This window comes from Oncorhynchus mykiss, chromosome 12 (genome assembly GCF_057628025.1).
Source record: "Oncorhynchus mykiss isolate SJ-2025 chromosome 12, ASM5762802v1, whole genome shotgun sequence".
In the NCBI taxonomy this organism is placed as follows: domain Eukaryota; kingdom Metazoa; phylum Chordata; class Actinopteri; order Salmoniformes; family Salmonidae; genus Oncorhynchus; species Oncorhynchus mykiss.
This window is the reverse complement of record NC_143033.1, coordinates 74,949,315-74,963,951: the sequence shown is the minus strand read 5'-3', so window position 1 is coordinate 74,963,951 and position 14,637 is coordinate 74,949,315. Positions and strand designations below refer to the sequence as shown.

Below are 14,637 nucleotides of genomic sequence, written 5' to 3'. Positions count from 1 at the left end.
TGATGGAGTTAGCGTTTCTCCCTCGGATGCTGGCCCATGTTGACTCCAATGCTTCCCACAGTTGTGTCAAGTTTGCTGGATGTCCTTTGGTTGGTGGACCATTCATGACACACACGGGAAATACACATGTTGAGTGTGGTTAAAAACCCAGCAGCATTGCAGTTCTTGACACAAGCTGATGCGCCTGGCACCTACTACCATTCCCCATTCTAAGGCATTTAAATCTTTTGTCTTGAAATGTCACTCTCTCAATGGCACAATCCTTCTTTAACCTGTCTCCTCCCCTTCATCTACACTGAGTGGATTTAACAAATGACATCAATAAGGGATTGTAGCTTACACCTGGATTCACCTGGTCAGTCTATGTCATGGAAAGAGGAAATGTTCCTCGTGTTTTATATACTCAGTGTATGTTTCTTTAAGTGTCGGAAAGTACTTTGGGCCTTGGGCAGCGATGGTATATGAGTGAGGAATAGGCGGGACAGCCTTTCATGTCTTGAAATAAGTGGATGTTTTCAGATGATTCAAATGATTCAATGTCATGAAAAGTGTTTGAGTACATTATCATTGTCACTATAAGTCTGTTGATGGATAATTCAATTACAGCTTGTGCCAACTGGAATTAATTTCCCAGCACTCAGATCAAATAATACAATAATACTAGTTACAGGCACAGCCTTTCTGGATGGGGGGGATCAAGCTATTGGCTGAACACACAGGAACTGTTTTACCTGCTGTGGGACACTGTAGAAGGTCCCTTACCTTACCCAATGGACCTTTCAATAGGCTACGGTATATACAGTGCCTTGCGAAAGTATTCGGCCCCCTTGAACTTTGCGACCTTTTGCCACATTTCAGGCTTCAAACATAAAGCTATAAAACTGTATTTTTTTGCGAAGAATCAACAACAAGTGGGACACAATCATGAAGTGGAACGAAATTTATTGGATATTTCAAACTTTTTTAACAAATCAAAAACTGAAAATTGGGCGTGCAAAATTATTCAGCACCCTTAAGTTAATACTTTGTAGCGCCACCTTTTGCTGTGATTACAGCTGTAAGTCGCTTGGGGTATGTCTCTATCAGTTTTGCACATCGAGAGACTGAAATTTATTCCCATTCCTCCTTGCAAAACAGCTCGAGCTTAGTGAGGTTGGATGGAGAGCATTTGTGAACAGCAGTTTTCAGTTCTTTCCACAGATTCTCAATTGGATTCAGGTCTGGACTTTGACTTGGCCATTCTAACACCTGGATATGTTTATTTTTGAACCATTCCATTGTAGATTTTGCTTTATGTTTTGGATCATTGTCTTGTTGGAAGACAAATCTCCCTCCCAGTCTCAGGTCTTTTGCAGACTCCATCAGGTTTTCTTCCAGAATGGTCCTGTATTTGGCTCCATCCATCTTCCCATCCATTTTAACCATCTTCCCTGTCCCTGCTGAAGAAAAGCAGGCCCAAACCATGATGCTGCCACCACCATGTTTGACAGTGGGGATGGTGTGTTCAGCTGTGTTGCTTTTACGCCAAACACAATGTTTTGCATTGTTGCCAAAAAGTTCCATTTTGGTTTCATCTGACCAGAGCACCTTCTTCCACATGTTTGGTGTGTCTCCCAGGTGGCTTGTGGCAAACTTTAAATGACACTTTTTATGGATATCTTTAAGAAATGGTTTTCTTCTTGCCACTCTTCCATAAAGGCCAGATTTGTGCAATATACGACTGATTGTTGTCCTATGGACAGAGTCTCCCACCTCAGCTGTAGATCTCTGCAGTTCATCCAGAGTGGTCATGGGCCTCTTGGCTGCATCTCTGATCAGTCTTCTCCTTGTATGAGCTGAAAGTTTAGAGGGACGGCCAGGTCTTGGTAGATTTGCAGTGGTCTGATACTCCTTCCATTTCAATATTATCGCTTGCACAGTGCTCCTTGGGATGTTTAAAGCTTGGGAAATCTTTTTGTATCCAAATCCGGCTTTAAACTTCTTCACAACAGTATCTCGGACCTGCCTGGTTTGTTCCTTGTTCTTCATGATGCTCTCTGCGCTTTTAACGGACCTGTGAGACTATCACAGTGCAGGTGCATTTATACGGAGACTTGATTACACACAGGTGGATTGTATTTATCATCATTAGTCATTTAGGTCGACATTGGATCATTCAGAGATCCTCACTAAACTTCTGGAGAGAGTTTGCTGCACTGAAAGTAAAGGGGCTGAATAATTTTGCACGGCCATTTTTTCAGTTTTTGATTTGTTAAAAAAGTTTGAAATATCCAATAAATGTCGTTCCACTTCATGATTGTGTCCCACTTGTTGTTGATTCTTCGCAAAAATATACAGTTTTATATCTTTATGTTTGAAGCCTGAAATGTGGCAAAAGGTCGCAAAGTTCAAGGGGGCCGAATACTTTCGCAAGGCACTGTAGATGGATCGGTCTGGGTGGAGTCTGCAGCACTCCTCTTAAGGCTGGATCTTCACTATAGTCTGTTCAAGGACAGTGTCTTCACAAATAATAGCCACTCTGTAGTTCAAGCGAGCTTTCACTTCTAGAGATAGTTGACACCTGGATTATGGTAAAGACAGCCTTCCCAGTTTTTGAGTAAATGTTGAGAAAGCGGATTAAGCCCTCAGCCAGTTGCTGTGAGTGCTCCCTCCCAGTGGGGCTATACAGAACCGTCCTGCCACTCCAGCCACTCCTAATCCTACAGACACCGTGGGCTGTTAATTGGAGACTGTCTGGGTGGGTGATCTGCAGGGGAAAGCCCAGGTGACAGCGTGCGAGTCACCAGCGTCTCCGCAATCCCCGGCGCGCTGTGAATGTTTGTCTCCTGGCAGTTGTTCCAATGACGCCTTCCATACCTCACCAGATTTGAGCCTTATGCCAGGATTCACCATGAACATCACTGCAGGAGTTTCCTAATCCACACCACCACTGCCCCACTGCCCAATGCCATTCCGTTGTCAGACAGTCATTTATTAATTGACACATAAATGTAGATAATACCCACTGGGTACAGACGTCAATTCATCGTCTATTCCACATTGGTTCAATGTAATTACGAGGCTGTAACACAACCAGCCGTGACTGGGAGTCCCATAGGGCGGCGCACCATTGTCCCAGCGTCCTCCGGGTTTGGACAGTGTAGGCAGTCATTGTAAATAAGAATTTGTTCTTAACAGACTTGCCTAGTAAAATAAAGGTTTAATAAAACAAATATTTTAAAAATTGAATTGAAATGTGGAAACAGCATTGACTCAACCAGTGTGTGCCCAGTGGGTCTGAATGAAAACAAGGCAGACCTCCCTAATAAAACAGACTTTTCGTGTGTAGTTTGACACATCTGAACCAACAGCAAGCAGTGGGGTGCGAGATGTAACACCTATGAGGCTATAGATTCTCCGAGGTGTTAAAGTGTCTTATCAGCAGGATACAGACAGTTCCAGATCATCACCGTCTATAGCCATCTCTGACACTTCTCTGTAGATAAAATGATAGTTGGATTAACTGTTGAATGTGTCCACCAAATGAGTCAGAGTGAGTCACAATGCAACTATCTGACCTCAGGAGTGTTTAACAGGTTTGCTTTCATGTTTCATTATCAAGGCACCAGTTGTTCTGGTGTTTACATTGCACATTTTTTTTGGGGGGGGGGGGCCATGATTTAAATATAGTTGTAGTTGTAATGTTTGGAACCCTACTCGCTCTATTATTGGCCTACACGTTCTCAAGTAGGTTGGGAGCTTTTTTAGACAGGAAGCACCCATTAAATGGACCGTCTGGGAAAAGGCGGAACTCAGACAGTCTGTAGCGTCTGAAGTGGAGGGGAACCAGTCAAAACAAATAGAAAACCTTTAAGTCCGTGTGTGTTTAAAGTACTTCTGAATTCATGTCAACTGCCACATGGGAGTTCTCAGAACTAACTATCATTAAAAGGGTGGCAAAGCAGACAGACAGAGTCTAGATACATCAGCTATTCCTGATGACTGACGCCCAGGGTTAAAGCCACAAGTACGGCGTGGGTGAGGGCAGACAGTTTGACTGACACTATTCTGGAGAAGCTAACACAAGGAAGACTGGAGATCGAGTGTCGACTGGCATCAGTGTTTGGAGAAACAACATCCACTATGCGGACAATTCCTCATTTAAAAAACTGAATTTGGATAGTGGACTGGTTTGGTTCCTAAAATCTTTATCAGTGATAACAGGATGAGGCACAACATCCCCCCCACCCCGGTTCTGTTTCAACATTGTGTCTAGTCACCAGAAGAGATGAGGTTACAGGGCTGTAGCATCCTGTTGTTGCTCTCTGATAACCCTCTCACCAGTTACATGTCTTTCTGTTTGTCATCTGTCACCTGCTGTGGTGTCTGTAACTACACGTCTAAGGTTGTCTGTCTCATACACTTAGGACTTCCATTCAGTGGGACTGTAGCTTATCTCTCAAAGCATATTTTAATCTTTTGACTCACCCACTTTACATTTACAGTCATTTGTCAATTTTGAAAACATTTCATGTGAAGGGATGAAGGACCCGTCAGTGAAGCTGAGCATGTGAGACAAATTACCAGAGAAAACATCCAGACCACAAAGCCATAATCATAGCTTGGCTTGGTGATATGTAGTGGGAAAAGTTACAGGCCCTTAATGTGCCTGAAGCTCAGTTTCAGACAGACATCTGTCATCTCTCTCTCTCTCTGTTCTCTCCTCTCCAGTGACACATTAAATGATAACTGACCCTCCAATATTTATGGAGGTTTGAACTGAGGGTGAAATGTATTATATGACACAGGCGTGTTAAAGCCATCACTCAAGGAACCATATCCATTTAACCAGTGGCTATTGGTTGGGTAAAACTGTATCCTGACTAACCCAGAGGAAGGAAGGGGTTCTTGACTGGCACTGGACCCATGTGAACAGCATAAAAATGGCTAAAGTACATAAACTCTTGTACAATTAAGTGGTAAGTCGCGGATGTGTCCTCGTAATAACATGTCTTCTTCGGCACTGAGAGTGGTTTGATCTTTCACTTAGAAAAACAAAGGTTTTTATATGAATAACAAATCCTTAATTGAAGAGTAATGTCATCTCCTACAGCTTTGGCTCTAAAGTCTGGTCTGACTCACAGGGTTACAGAAACGTTACCTTGGTCTGTCATTTCAGAACCTAGAGGGATGAAAACTTCTGAGCTTTTCTGCACTTTGATACAGGTGAGACTGCATTGGTTGAGTGATGGACGTTGTTGGGTCTAGTATCCTTCAGATCAGGCAGGGCTACTGTTTATTTACAGTAAGAGGGGTACAATATGGGATACACAATGCTTTACCCACAATTTATCATTGCCAAACTGTTTTCCCAAGGCTCTCTGTCACACTGTAGGATGAATGATTTCCTCCATCTTGGCATAGAATTCTAATGTCTGAAGAAAAGCAGTGGCTCGGTCTGTCAGACACACAGAAATGTCACATCTGATCACAACTTCAGTGGAATTAGGATTGTGACACATGGAGAACTGCGGTTTGTTTATTTTCTCGCAATCCTTTCGATTGCAACAATGTCCTTTCCCATACCCAGTGTTGTAGACTAATAAATAAAGTCGGAGTTGTGGCTTTTAAGTGCTTCCAATTAGCATTATAATTTACACCCTGGGCCTCGGCCAACATTCAGACTCACTGGGAGAGGTTGTTTGCCTAAATGCTTTAGTGAGACAAGCACAGAGCTTTAGACAGAGTACATAAGCATTTGGGCATTACCATTTCGCCCTTTTCTTTGGCATGGTTGTGAGAGATGACCGAGTTCACAATGATAGTTTTTAAATCATCATGCCTGGGCGTGCCCTCTGACAGTTACATATCAAATCATGGCAAGTTATGACACCCTATGTCATCCCTTCTAAATAATGACGTGATTGAATAAGCTGATATTTCGTTCACACACACAAACACCATCTGTAAAATACAAGGATGGTTTATTCCATTCTAGCCTTTATGTAGAAGGAGATCTGTAATCTCATGCTATGAATGGAATGTAATAGAAAAAACACAAAACAAAGATCGTTTCTCAGCGGTTATCCAACTTTATTTCAAACTGTGTCATGTTCAGGCACCACACGGGTTCCTATGGTAATAACATCAGGATTTGATCAAAATCCCTGAGAAGCAAACAGAACCATCCAGACACTGGAGGATAAATAACAGCCCTTTAGCGCAGTTACAACAAGCAGTAAAAAACATGTCCAGGTCATCAAAATCATTTACATTCTAATCCTCAATATACACATTTAGCATTTCAACAACAAAGGCACAGTACACAAATACTGCTTTATAATTAACATGTACAGTCCTACCCAATATGGGTTGTTTACAGAGGAAGAACACCTCTGTGTGTGTAAACACTGGTGTTGCTCTTGCAAAGCTCAATACAAAACCAACCCGCATACTCACTGAGGAATAAGTTAGACCAGTGTACATGGCTCTCCGTCAATCCATTTTGTGGAAAACGTATCAGAGAGTATTACATGTGTTGATGGTCATCTAAAAAAGGTAAATATAAACTCTCAGTGGAAGAGTTGGAGGTCGTTTAGCTACTTCACAAGAGCAAGCAAAAGTTAATTTCAAACCCAGCTGTGCAATTTTTAAACAAGACCATCTTCAAAACGAATCAACAGTTGATTGTAACAGAGAAGAAAAAAATCAATATCTTTGCTATATATTATTTTCCCTGATTCTATCAAATGCAAGGAATGTTATTAAATACAACCAAATCTAGAGATATCGATCTTTTTGGGGTTATGTCATTACATCCGTTGGTTTTGACACAGCTGTGAAACATATCTAAGGACGTCAATTCTGTCAACTCATTCATTTAAAACTATCAGTAAGGGGAAAAGTGCTTATTCCTGATATACCTCAGATTTTATAACCTGACGGCACATTTGGAAAACTGCCTTCTGCCAGCTCAAATCATATTAGTAATAACACTGACAAATCATTAACAAAAAGCACCAAAATATCTTCAGATTATTGTTTTTGTCCGGAGTCTTCTGAAATGAACAAAAAAAAATAAGCCACAACCAAAAATCCCAAAATGAAAACCATTTCCTCCACAATCTCAGACATTCTGACTGATTATTCCTATAGAACCTAAAAGGATCGCCTTGAATGGCTTCCAAAACCCAGAAGAAACTAAAAGAAATTGAACAATAAAGCAAACAATTCAACGGAAATTCAACAAATTAATCACGTAAAGCTGGCAAAAGGCTTGGATATATAAGTAGTACATTCTATAAGAATTGCAAATACAATTACAAGCAACATTTAAAACACAACGCACTGATTGCCTGAAAAGCCATAATGCTTTAAGCTCCTTCCCACTAAGTGCCTGCCTGGCTCCTCTGCCCCTATGCCAGGGGAGGAACCAAGACACCACACAGGAAGGAAATGTCCCAAGGCGGGCCGCACAGCAGCCCAGTAAAACTATCAGAGTCCGTGTGCCACTGAAACAAAAATACAGTGACATCACAGTCCGATACCAAACACGGGTCCCCACCAGCCTTTCAGATACCGAGGCACGGCGGGGACGAGGATACCAAAGGAGCCGGTCACCTAGTAGGCAACCTGAAGCGGGCACCAAGGGGTGTCTGGGTACAGCAAACAGTGCACAGACTTAAACCTGGAACACAAGGCGAGAGAGAAAGAGACATGGAGGTTAGATTAACAGAGAAAAAAAAGATATACCCTCTTTACAGTCAAGATAGTTCAAGTAGAGTAGGATTGCCATTTGTGTATTAGTAGTCATGCAGAGTGTAATGTCTCACCTTGATGGGTCTTCCTCCACAGGGAAAGCCCCTTTCATATTGATGATGTTCCTCTTGTTCTCAAACATTCCATAACTCAATGTGATCTGGAATAAGCAAATACGGGAAAGAAATAAGCAACCCTTCCCAATAAGTTCTGATAAATAATTATATTCTGATAAACAACTATTCTCACAGTGAAACGACAGACGGACATACGTTCACATCTCACCTGTTTGTGAAGTTCAGATCTGGACACCTGTTGCAGGTTCTCCAGATGGGAGTGGAAAAAGTTACTGCGGGTCAGAGGCACCCCCAGCACCGACTCAATGATGTAGCCGATGGTGCAGTCGTCAGGCAGACGAATCTTCTCTGCTGTGTTCATAAAATGGCCGCCACTGGCCCATGGGCTCATCTTCAAAGCCAGGCCTCGACTCACACAGAAGCCGGCTCCCCCAGTAGCAAACCAGAAGTTTACTGGTCTCTGGAAGAAGAGAGAAAAAAAGAGACAGCGAGCATGTTAAGTTGTTGTTATGCAACCTTTCTGAAGCATCTCAAACTTTTAATAACCAATTGAAAAGTTGTCATAGGCCAGGAGGACTAAGTGCACCTACCATCTTGTTGTCTCCTAGCCTCTCTGTGGCCTCGATGGGCCGGTCCAGGCTGGGCTTGCCAATGTACATGTCCTGGGTGTGGGGGTAGTGGGACAGCAGCTTCACCAGAGTCCTCGTGTTAACGTAGTTATCATCATCCACGTGACAAAACCACCTAAGAGGGGAAAACATTGTTAAAGCGTTACAATACTTCAATTAGAACAATAATCACTATCAAATCTAGAATGATATACAGCCTGGGTAAATTCAGCACTTTAATTAGACACTTACTTTTTCCCAGACTCAATGAACTTGTCGTACTCCACAGCCATCTTGCAGGATAGAGCTTGGCGGCTGTGTGCTGCTGAACAGTTGGTGTTGATGGCGTGACTCCCTGTAGGAACAATGAGGGAGGAGCTGGTGAGTTACAAACTAGTACCTTACTAGCTAGTTTATGTAAGTAATTGTAACTATAGCGCTGTTAGAGCCTTAACGTCATCTGCCACTAAGACTACATGCCCCAGGAGCTCAAAGCAACACATTCCATGGGGATTCAAATATGGGCTTGGTTTCTCACTATCAAATCTGGACGTTTAATGATAAACTAATTCCAGCTACTGTTCAGGTTAAGATAAATATAAAATGAGAACTAAAATGCTTCTGAAAAATCCAAAACTCACCAACTTTCTTCTTCAGCTCCTCATCTTCTCCGTCTGTGAAGATGTATGTCTGAAAAGGAGGGAAAATACATCAGATCACATTGTGGGAGTGGAAATCCATGAAATCAAAGCCCCTTACAGAACAAGTGGTGGCACAAGAATCAACTGGAGTCCGAACTACAGATGTCCTTGTTCACCATACATCGAATTCAGTGTGATGACCATCTATCAGCAGTCGTTTATGCATGTGGAAAACACATGGAGTTAAAACAAGCCCCACTCTAATAAAGGCCTCTTATGCAAGGTTCCCCTCGCTCCATGGCAACTGTGCAGGCCCCCCAAAAGTATCCCAGACATAGAACAAAGAGGGAGGCAACCATCTCGACACCACTAACCCCCAACACCATTAAGACCCAATTCCATTCTGGATCTGTACCCACTCCCTAGCTCCAACATGTTGACTAGAAATAGAAATCGATGGCCATCATTCAGATATGATCATTTCAGCACCACCTGTGTGACACAGAGTAAGGTCTTAGCAGCCAAAGAATAATGCTGTTAAGGTTAGAATACTGCAGGCTGGTGTTTAGTTAACAACAAAAGGCAGCCTCAGTGGCAGACTTAAAAGAGCAGGTAGGGATTAGGAGTTGTTTTATGGTGGGTAGGGTTTATGGTGGGTAGGGTTTAGCAGGTGCCAGGCAGCCCTCAGTCAGTCAGACAGGGCTGATGAAAGGGCCCCCATGGCCTGTTTGCGTCTGCCGTTGCCTGTTTGTGTGTGTGTGTCTGCCGTTGCCCGTTTACTCTTCCCCTCTTGTGAGACAGCACCTGCCTTATCTCCGCCGTGTGCCCCAACATGCCAGGTAGCAGCGCGCACTCAGCCCCACTCCCTCCTTCCCTTTCTCGCTGCTCGCGACCTCCCAACAGTTTATGACAACTGAACCAACCCCACATTCCCACTAATTGCTTTCTGCCACTGACTGTTGAGCAGCAACAGCCATCTGAGATCTGTATCTTAACAATGCGGCTGGCTAAGTTCATGCCAGAGGGTTATAAGGCAAAGACATTCACTTTTCTAATAACTCCCCTCCCATTTCTACAGTTCAGTACTATCTGCCATCGGTGCCAAAGATTTATCTGATTGGTTTGCACAACAAACAGGGAGCAGATGTTGTGCGATGGATGCTGCAAGGCCTTGGGCCTGTGTTTGTTTAAGGAAGGGTGGTGGTTTCACTGATAAAGGGATCAGAGGCTGGCGCTGTTTGCTTTAAGTCCCGCTGAATGGACAGCCTAATCACTGAGGCAGCTGCCAGAGCGACCTGGGTACTGACAGACAGGGGTCGAGTGGGGCTGATGGAGGGGGGGTCTCACTGCTGATTAGTAAATCCAAATCTGTGTGTGGTCATTCACCCCCACTTCAAGCTTCTACCCATCCCCCGTTCACCCCCTCTCTCACCACCCCATACGCTGTACCTCTTCAATAGAACAATGCCGGGTGTTTTCATGCTGCGTAAAGTCCTCCACTGGGTAAATTCTAACTATGTTTGCTGGTATTTGCATACAGCTGCAGCAGTTAACTAAAGAGAAGTCTCCAAAGGGCTAAATGGCTTTTGTCTTAACTGAAACATTAAAGAAGTCACTGAAATACTAATTCATTCACCCCCATAATTTCATAAATAACAAGTCCTGCCCCGTGAGGAGAACAACCCGTTGTTTTTTTTATGATGACTGTCTGAACCACAAATGAGATGAGGGGGGGGGGGCGACGACTGCATTCCTCCCCACCAAAGAAAGGGCTGGCACAGCCCAGTCTGAGCAGAGTATGGTGCCTGGCTGGCTGTCTCAAGATCCCCGGGAAGGAAGGGCACGGACTGCACTCCCCTCCACACATCTCCCTCCAGCAACAACCACGTACTCCGCCCCCTTCACTCAACCATGTCGCGTTCTCCCTTCCCTTTAGCCTTTAGCACAGCACTAAAGTCACTGGAGTGTTGACTACAGTACAGGACAGAGAACAGGCCACCTACAGACACACAATGACACTTTCCCACTCTCTGACCAGCTGGATATTCAGACTCATTCCTTCATACTGTGAAAGGCTATTTGATTAACTCAACAATGGAGCCAAGTCTTCTTCAGAACTGCCAGACGTACAGACGCTCGTTTTGGGAGTGCTGGCGAATTAGTATAATTTCAATTAAAAATGGAATGCATATCAAACCACTATGATGTCACTGCCAGTGCCAGGCTACCAGCTGTTCTGTCCAGACACAACCAAAGTCAATACCCTTATAATGCCCATTGATGTGTAGTTTAGAGCTAGATTTCAACCTGTGTTTTGTAGCTGGTTATGTACTGCAGAGCCCAGAGTACTACAAGCCAGAGAACGCTGTTTCTGCACAGTTTGTTCTCTCATTGTTTTGAGGCTCACTCACGAGGGAAGCTGCATTGTTCCAGGGGGGAAATCTGCTGAAACACCGGAAACAACGGCCTACTATTTGAACAACCCATAAATAATAACAAGTTGTAAAAAAATAAAAAATTATGTCACAGTACTTTTGCTTACTCACTAACTTATGACTCACAAAAAAATGGGCCTTTCACTACACCAACTATTCTTTGAACCAAATAATCCCCCCCCCCCCCCCCCCAATAATTTATTTCATTTGATGTAATAAAAAACAAACTTCTGACCATAACACTAAATCGGATATATTATTCTGCCAGACACAGTAAGCCACAGGCACAATTCTATCATGGTAATCACAGATTGGATCTACCCTCTATTTACATGTAAACATTATCTGATAGCACGTCCGTTGGCTTAAGGAAAAAGTGTATCTCCTGTGCTGGAAATACAAATCAGGGCTCTGATCTGCCCAGTTTACAGTTCTAGTCAGGCCTCAACTGCTGGCAGAATGCCATGATATCTCTACTAGCTACAGACACCAGCTACAGACACCAGCTACAGACACCAGCTACAGACACCAGCTACAGACATGATCAACTGGATTCAGTCAGCTGAGCTCCACAGGTGTTCATCAATTGAGCATTATCATATAGCCTGGGTGCAGATGTCCATGTGTGCTGGGAATGACCTGATTCATATAACTGGCATTAGAACCATCCTTTGTTCTCTAACTTCTGGCCACCTGTCAGCCTTCCTCCAGGAACTCCCATTTGTATTGTGGGCCCAGGCTGTCCTTTATGCCGGCACTGGATCCCACCAGCTGCCTGATTAAAACCCTGCAGTTAACCCATCTCAGAGAGAGAGAGAGAGAGAGAGTTGACTTACATCATCCACTACAGTAAGCACAACACACTCAATGTCCATGTAAACTGCTACTCCCCAAACTCTATTGACAGCCCATCTTACTGAGCATAAACCTGTCCTGAAGTAGGGGGGGGGGGGGGGGCTAGGACAGATGTCAGATAGACTTTCCCTGTATCGTTCCCCTATATCGGATGTAGTAAACTCACCACAGAACATTATGGAATGGAGGGAGTTTTTGGAGGGAGTTTCTTGAATGGGCTACTGTATTTGATCATGTGATGCATCTTATGTGTTCAAAGTTCCATTTTCTCACCCCACTTCCTCTGCATACAAATAGAGACAGTGTTGCCATGACTAACCTTCAAAACACCCAAAACAGAGTGGGGTTTGGCTTGAGATGGAGAGAAGAGTTCTCAAAAGAAGGTGGATAAAGAATGTATGATTGTGCCCAAGGAGAATTTAATTTACTTTTGAAAAATATGCGTGACAACTCTGGGTAGTGGATAAAATCACTATGACTAGCCTCTGTTTCCTCTCGACTATGGCTGTGAGTGCCTTTGTGCACCAGTCGAAAACAGCTTGGTTCTCAGGGCTGCATTTTCATACTCAGCGTGCTACTCCCAGCACAAACTTCCCTATAGATGCATCCCTTTGTCCCAAGCATCCCCTTAACGAAGCCCCACCCCCCCACAGTTTTCCCATCCCTTGGCTGCTGGACCCAGACTCAGCTCCCACGTTTCCATGGGGTCGGCTGAGACAAGGGGGCTGGGAAAGCTTTTCTTCCCCCCTTCAGAAAGACGCTTTGTTAGCCCTGGAAAGGGGACAGCACTGGAGCTGCTGCTGTGAGACATACATTGCACCAGGGCATTCACAGGGACTCCCAAAAGAGGGGGTGAAAGAGAGGGGAAATGAGGGGGGTGCAAAGGCTTGAAACTGCTCCCTATGTTCTCAGGGGCATCACTCAAGGCAGAATAAAAAGTGGCAGAGCCTAAGGAACTCTGCACAACTAAGAGGGTAACATGGACAGTTCAGGATCAAACAGTTATCACCCATTTCACCTGACATGAGTGGAAAATATGTTTGAGTGGGTCAGCCGTAACACTTAACTCTCATTGGTGGCTTGTTGTAAAGCATATTTTATGGGAGAATATTCGTTTTTTTGTAAAATCATTGTGGTAAATTGCCTAGCCTAAGCCTACTAAAAGAAACCTAGTGGAAATATGTGATTGTTTTATTCTAGGTTATGTCCATGGAAGATTTCAAATTAACCATATTCTTCTGATTTATTTATTTATTTTTATTTTACCTTTATTTAACCAGGTAGGCAAGTTGAGAACAAGTTCTCATTTACAATTGCGACCTGATAATAATGTAGTATTGTTGGCTTACCTGCTGCATGTTTCTAGAGATCCAGGTATCCAGAAGGAGATTCAGTCGAGACTGATGGAACTTCTTTGTGGTCTTGACAGCGATGAAGATGTCATCTGCACTGATGTCCTCTGCGGGGGACGCATCTGTCGCTGACTGAGCGGACCCTGCAGGCTTGTCCACCTCTCTCCGTCCCCGGGTCAACTTGGAAAAATACGCAGAGAATCCTTTTTTCGTCTGCGCCTCCGAGTTGACCTGTTGCTGAACAGCCTTCACTCCGTCCGTAGCCAAAGTGTCCATGCTCTGGAGTGAGCGCGTCCCCATCTCTCTCTGGTTTGGAACCTCATCTACCTGAACTCTTTGATGCTGCGCGACTACCAAGAGCAACATAAGACAGGTGAATAGTCCACTGGTTATAGAAACAACCGTTTTCTTAGCATAACCTTTCGACATGTTGATATATTTCAAAACTACAATATGTAGTTGTATACTGAGAATAACCTAAATTGAAAGTCCATATAGTAATTCTCTCCAGATCGAACAAAGAAATCAAACAGCCGTCCCGTGCGTCTGCATTATTGTAATACAATGCAATTTTGTCCTAGCCCAACTTTATAACCTACTCTTCAAGCTAGCCACGCCTCATGGGCGGTCTGTAATGTGCAATTGCGCTATATTGTGGGGACGCTGAGAAAAGACTCTCCCCCCGGGCAGATCTAAATCGTAGACACGCCCACGATATGAGGTGTGTGTGTGTGTGTGTGTGTGTGTGTGTGTGTGTGTGTGTGTGTGTGTGTGTGTGTGTGTGTGTGTGTGTGTGTGTGTGAGAGAAATAAATTATTTTAAGCCCCTTGTTACTTTTGAATTCCTTGCCCGCCAAAGTTTTCACATTCTGCTTAGCCTACAGCTATTTTCTATAGGCACTTTGCTTGTTCTTGAATCTACTATAAGTTGGC

At 43.8% G+C, this 14,637-nt stretch overlaps 1 protein-coding gene across 1 annotated transcript; it reads right to left on the bottom strand.

Moving 5' to 3' along the window:
* Positions 1–6,048: 6,048 nt before the first annotated feature.
* On the bottom strand, positions 6,049–14,272 carry lfng (LFNG O-fucosylpeptide 3-beta-N-acetylglucosaminyltransferase). The gene is made up of 7 exons (XM_021624922.3): positions 13,703–14,272; positions 9,064–9,112; positions 8,675–8,777; positions 8,405–8,558; positions 8,023–8,274; positions 7,812–7,897; positions 6,049–7,666 (listed from the first exon to the last, which is right to left on the bottom strand). Exons 1-7 carry the CDS (start codon positions 14,132–14,134, stop codon positions 7,600–7,602), a joined length of 1,143 nt encoding a protein of 380 aa, XP_021480597.2. The 5' UTR covers positions 14,135–14,272; the 3' UTR covers positions 6,049–7,599.
* Between the last annotated feature and the right edge of the window lie 365 nt (positions 14,273–14,637).

Coding starts and splice junctions, on each gene's coding strand:
- lfng (XM_021624922.3), bottom strand. CDS start 14,134: ATGTCGAAAGGTTATGCTAAGAAAACGGTTGTTTCTATAACCAGTGGA. Junction 8,275..8,404: donor GGCTAGGAGACAACAAGATG/GTAGGTGCACTT, acceptor CTCTTCTTCCAG/AGACCAGTAAACTTCTGGTT. Junction 7,898..8,022: donor GATCTGAACTTCACAAACAG/GTGAGATGTGAA, acceptor TGCTTATTCCAG/ATCACATTGAGTTATGGAAT.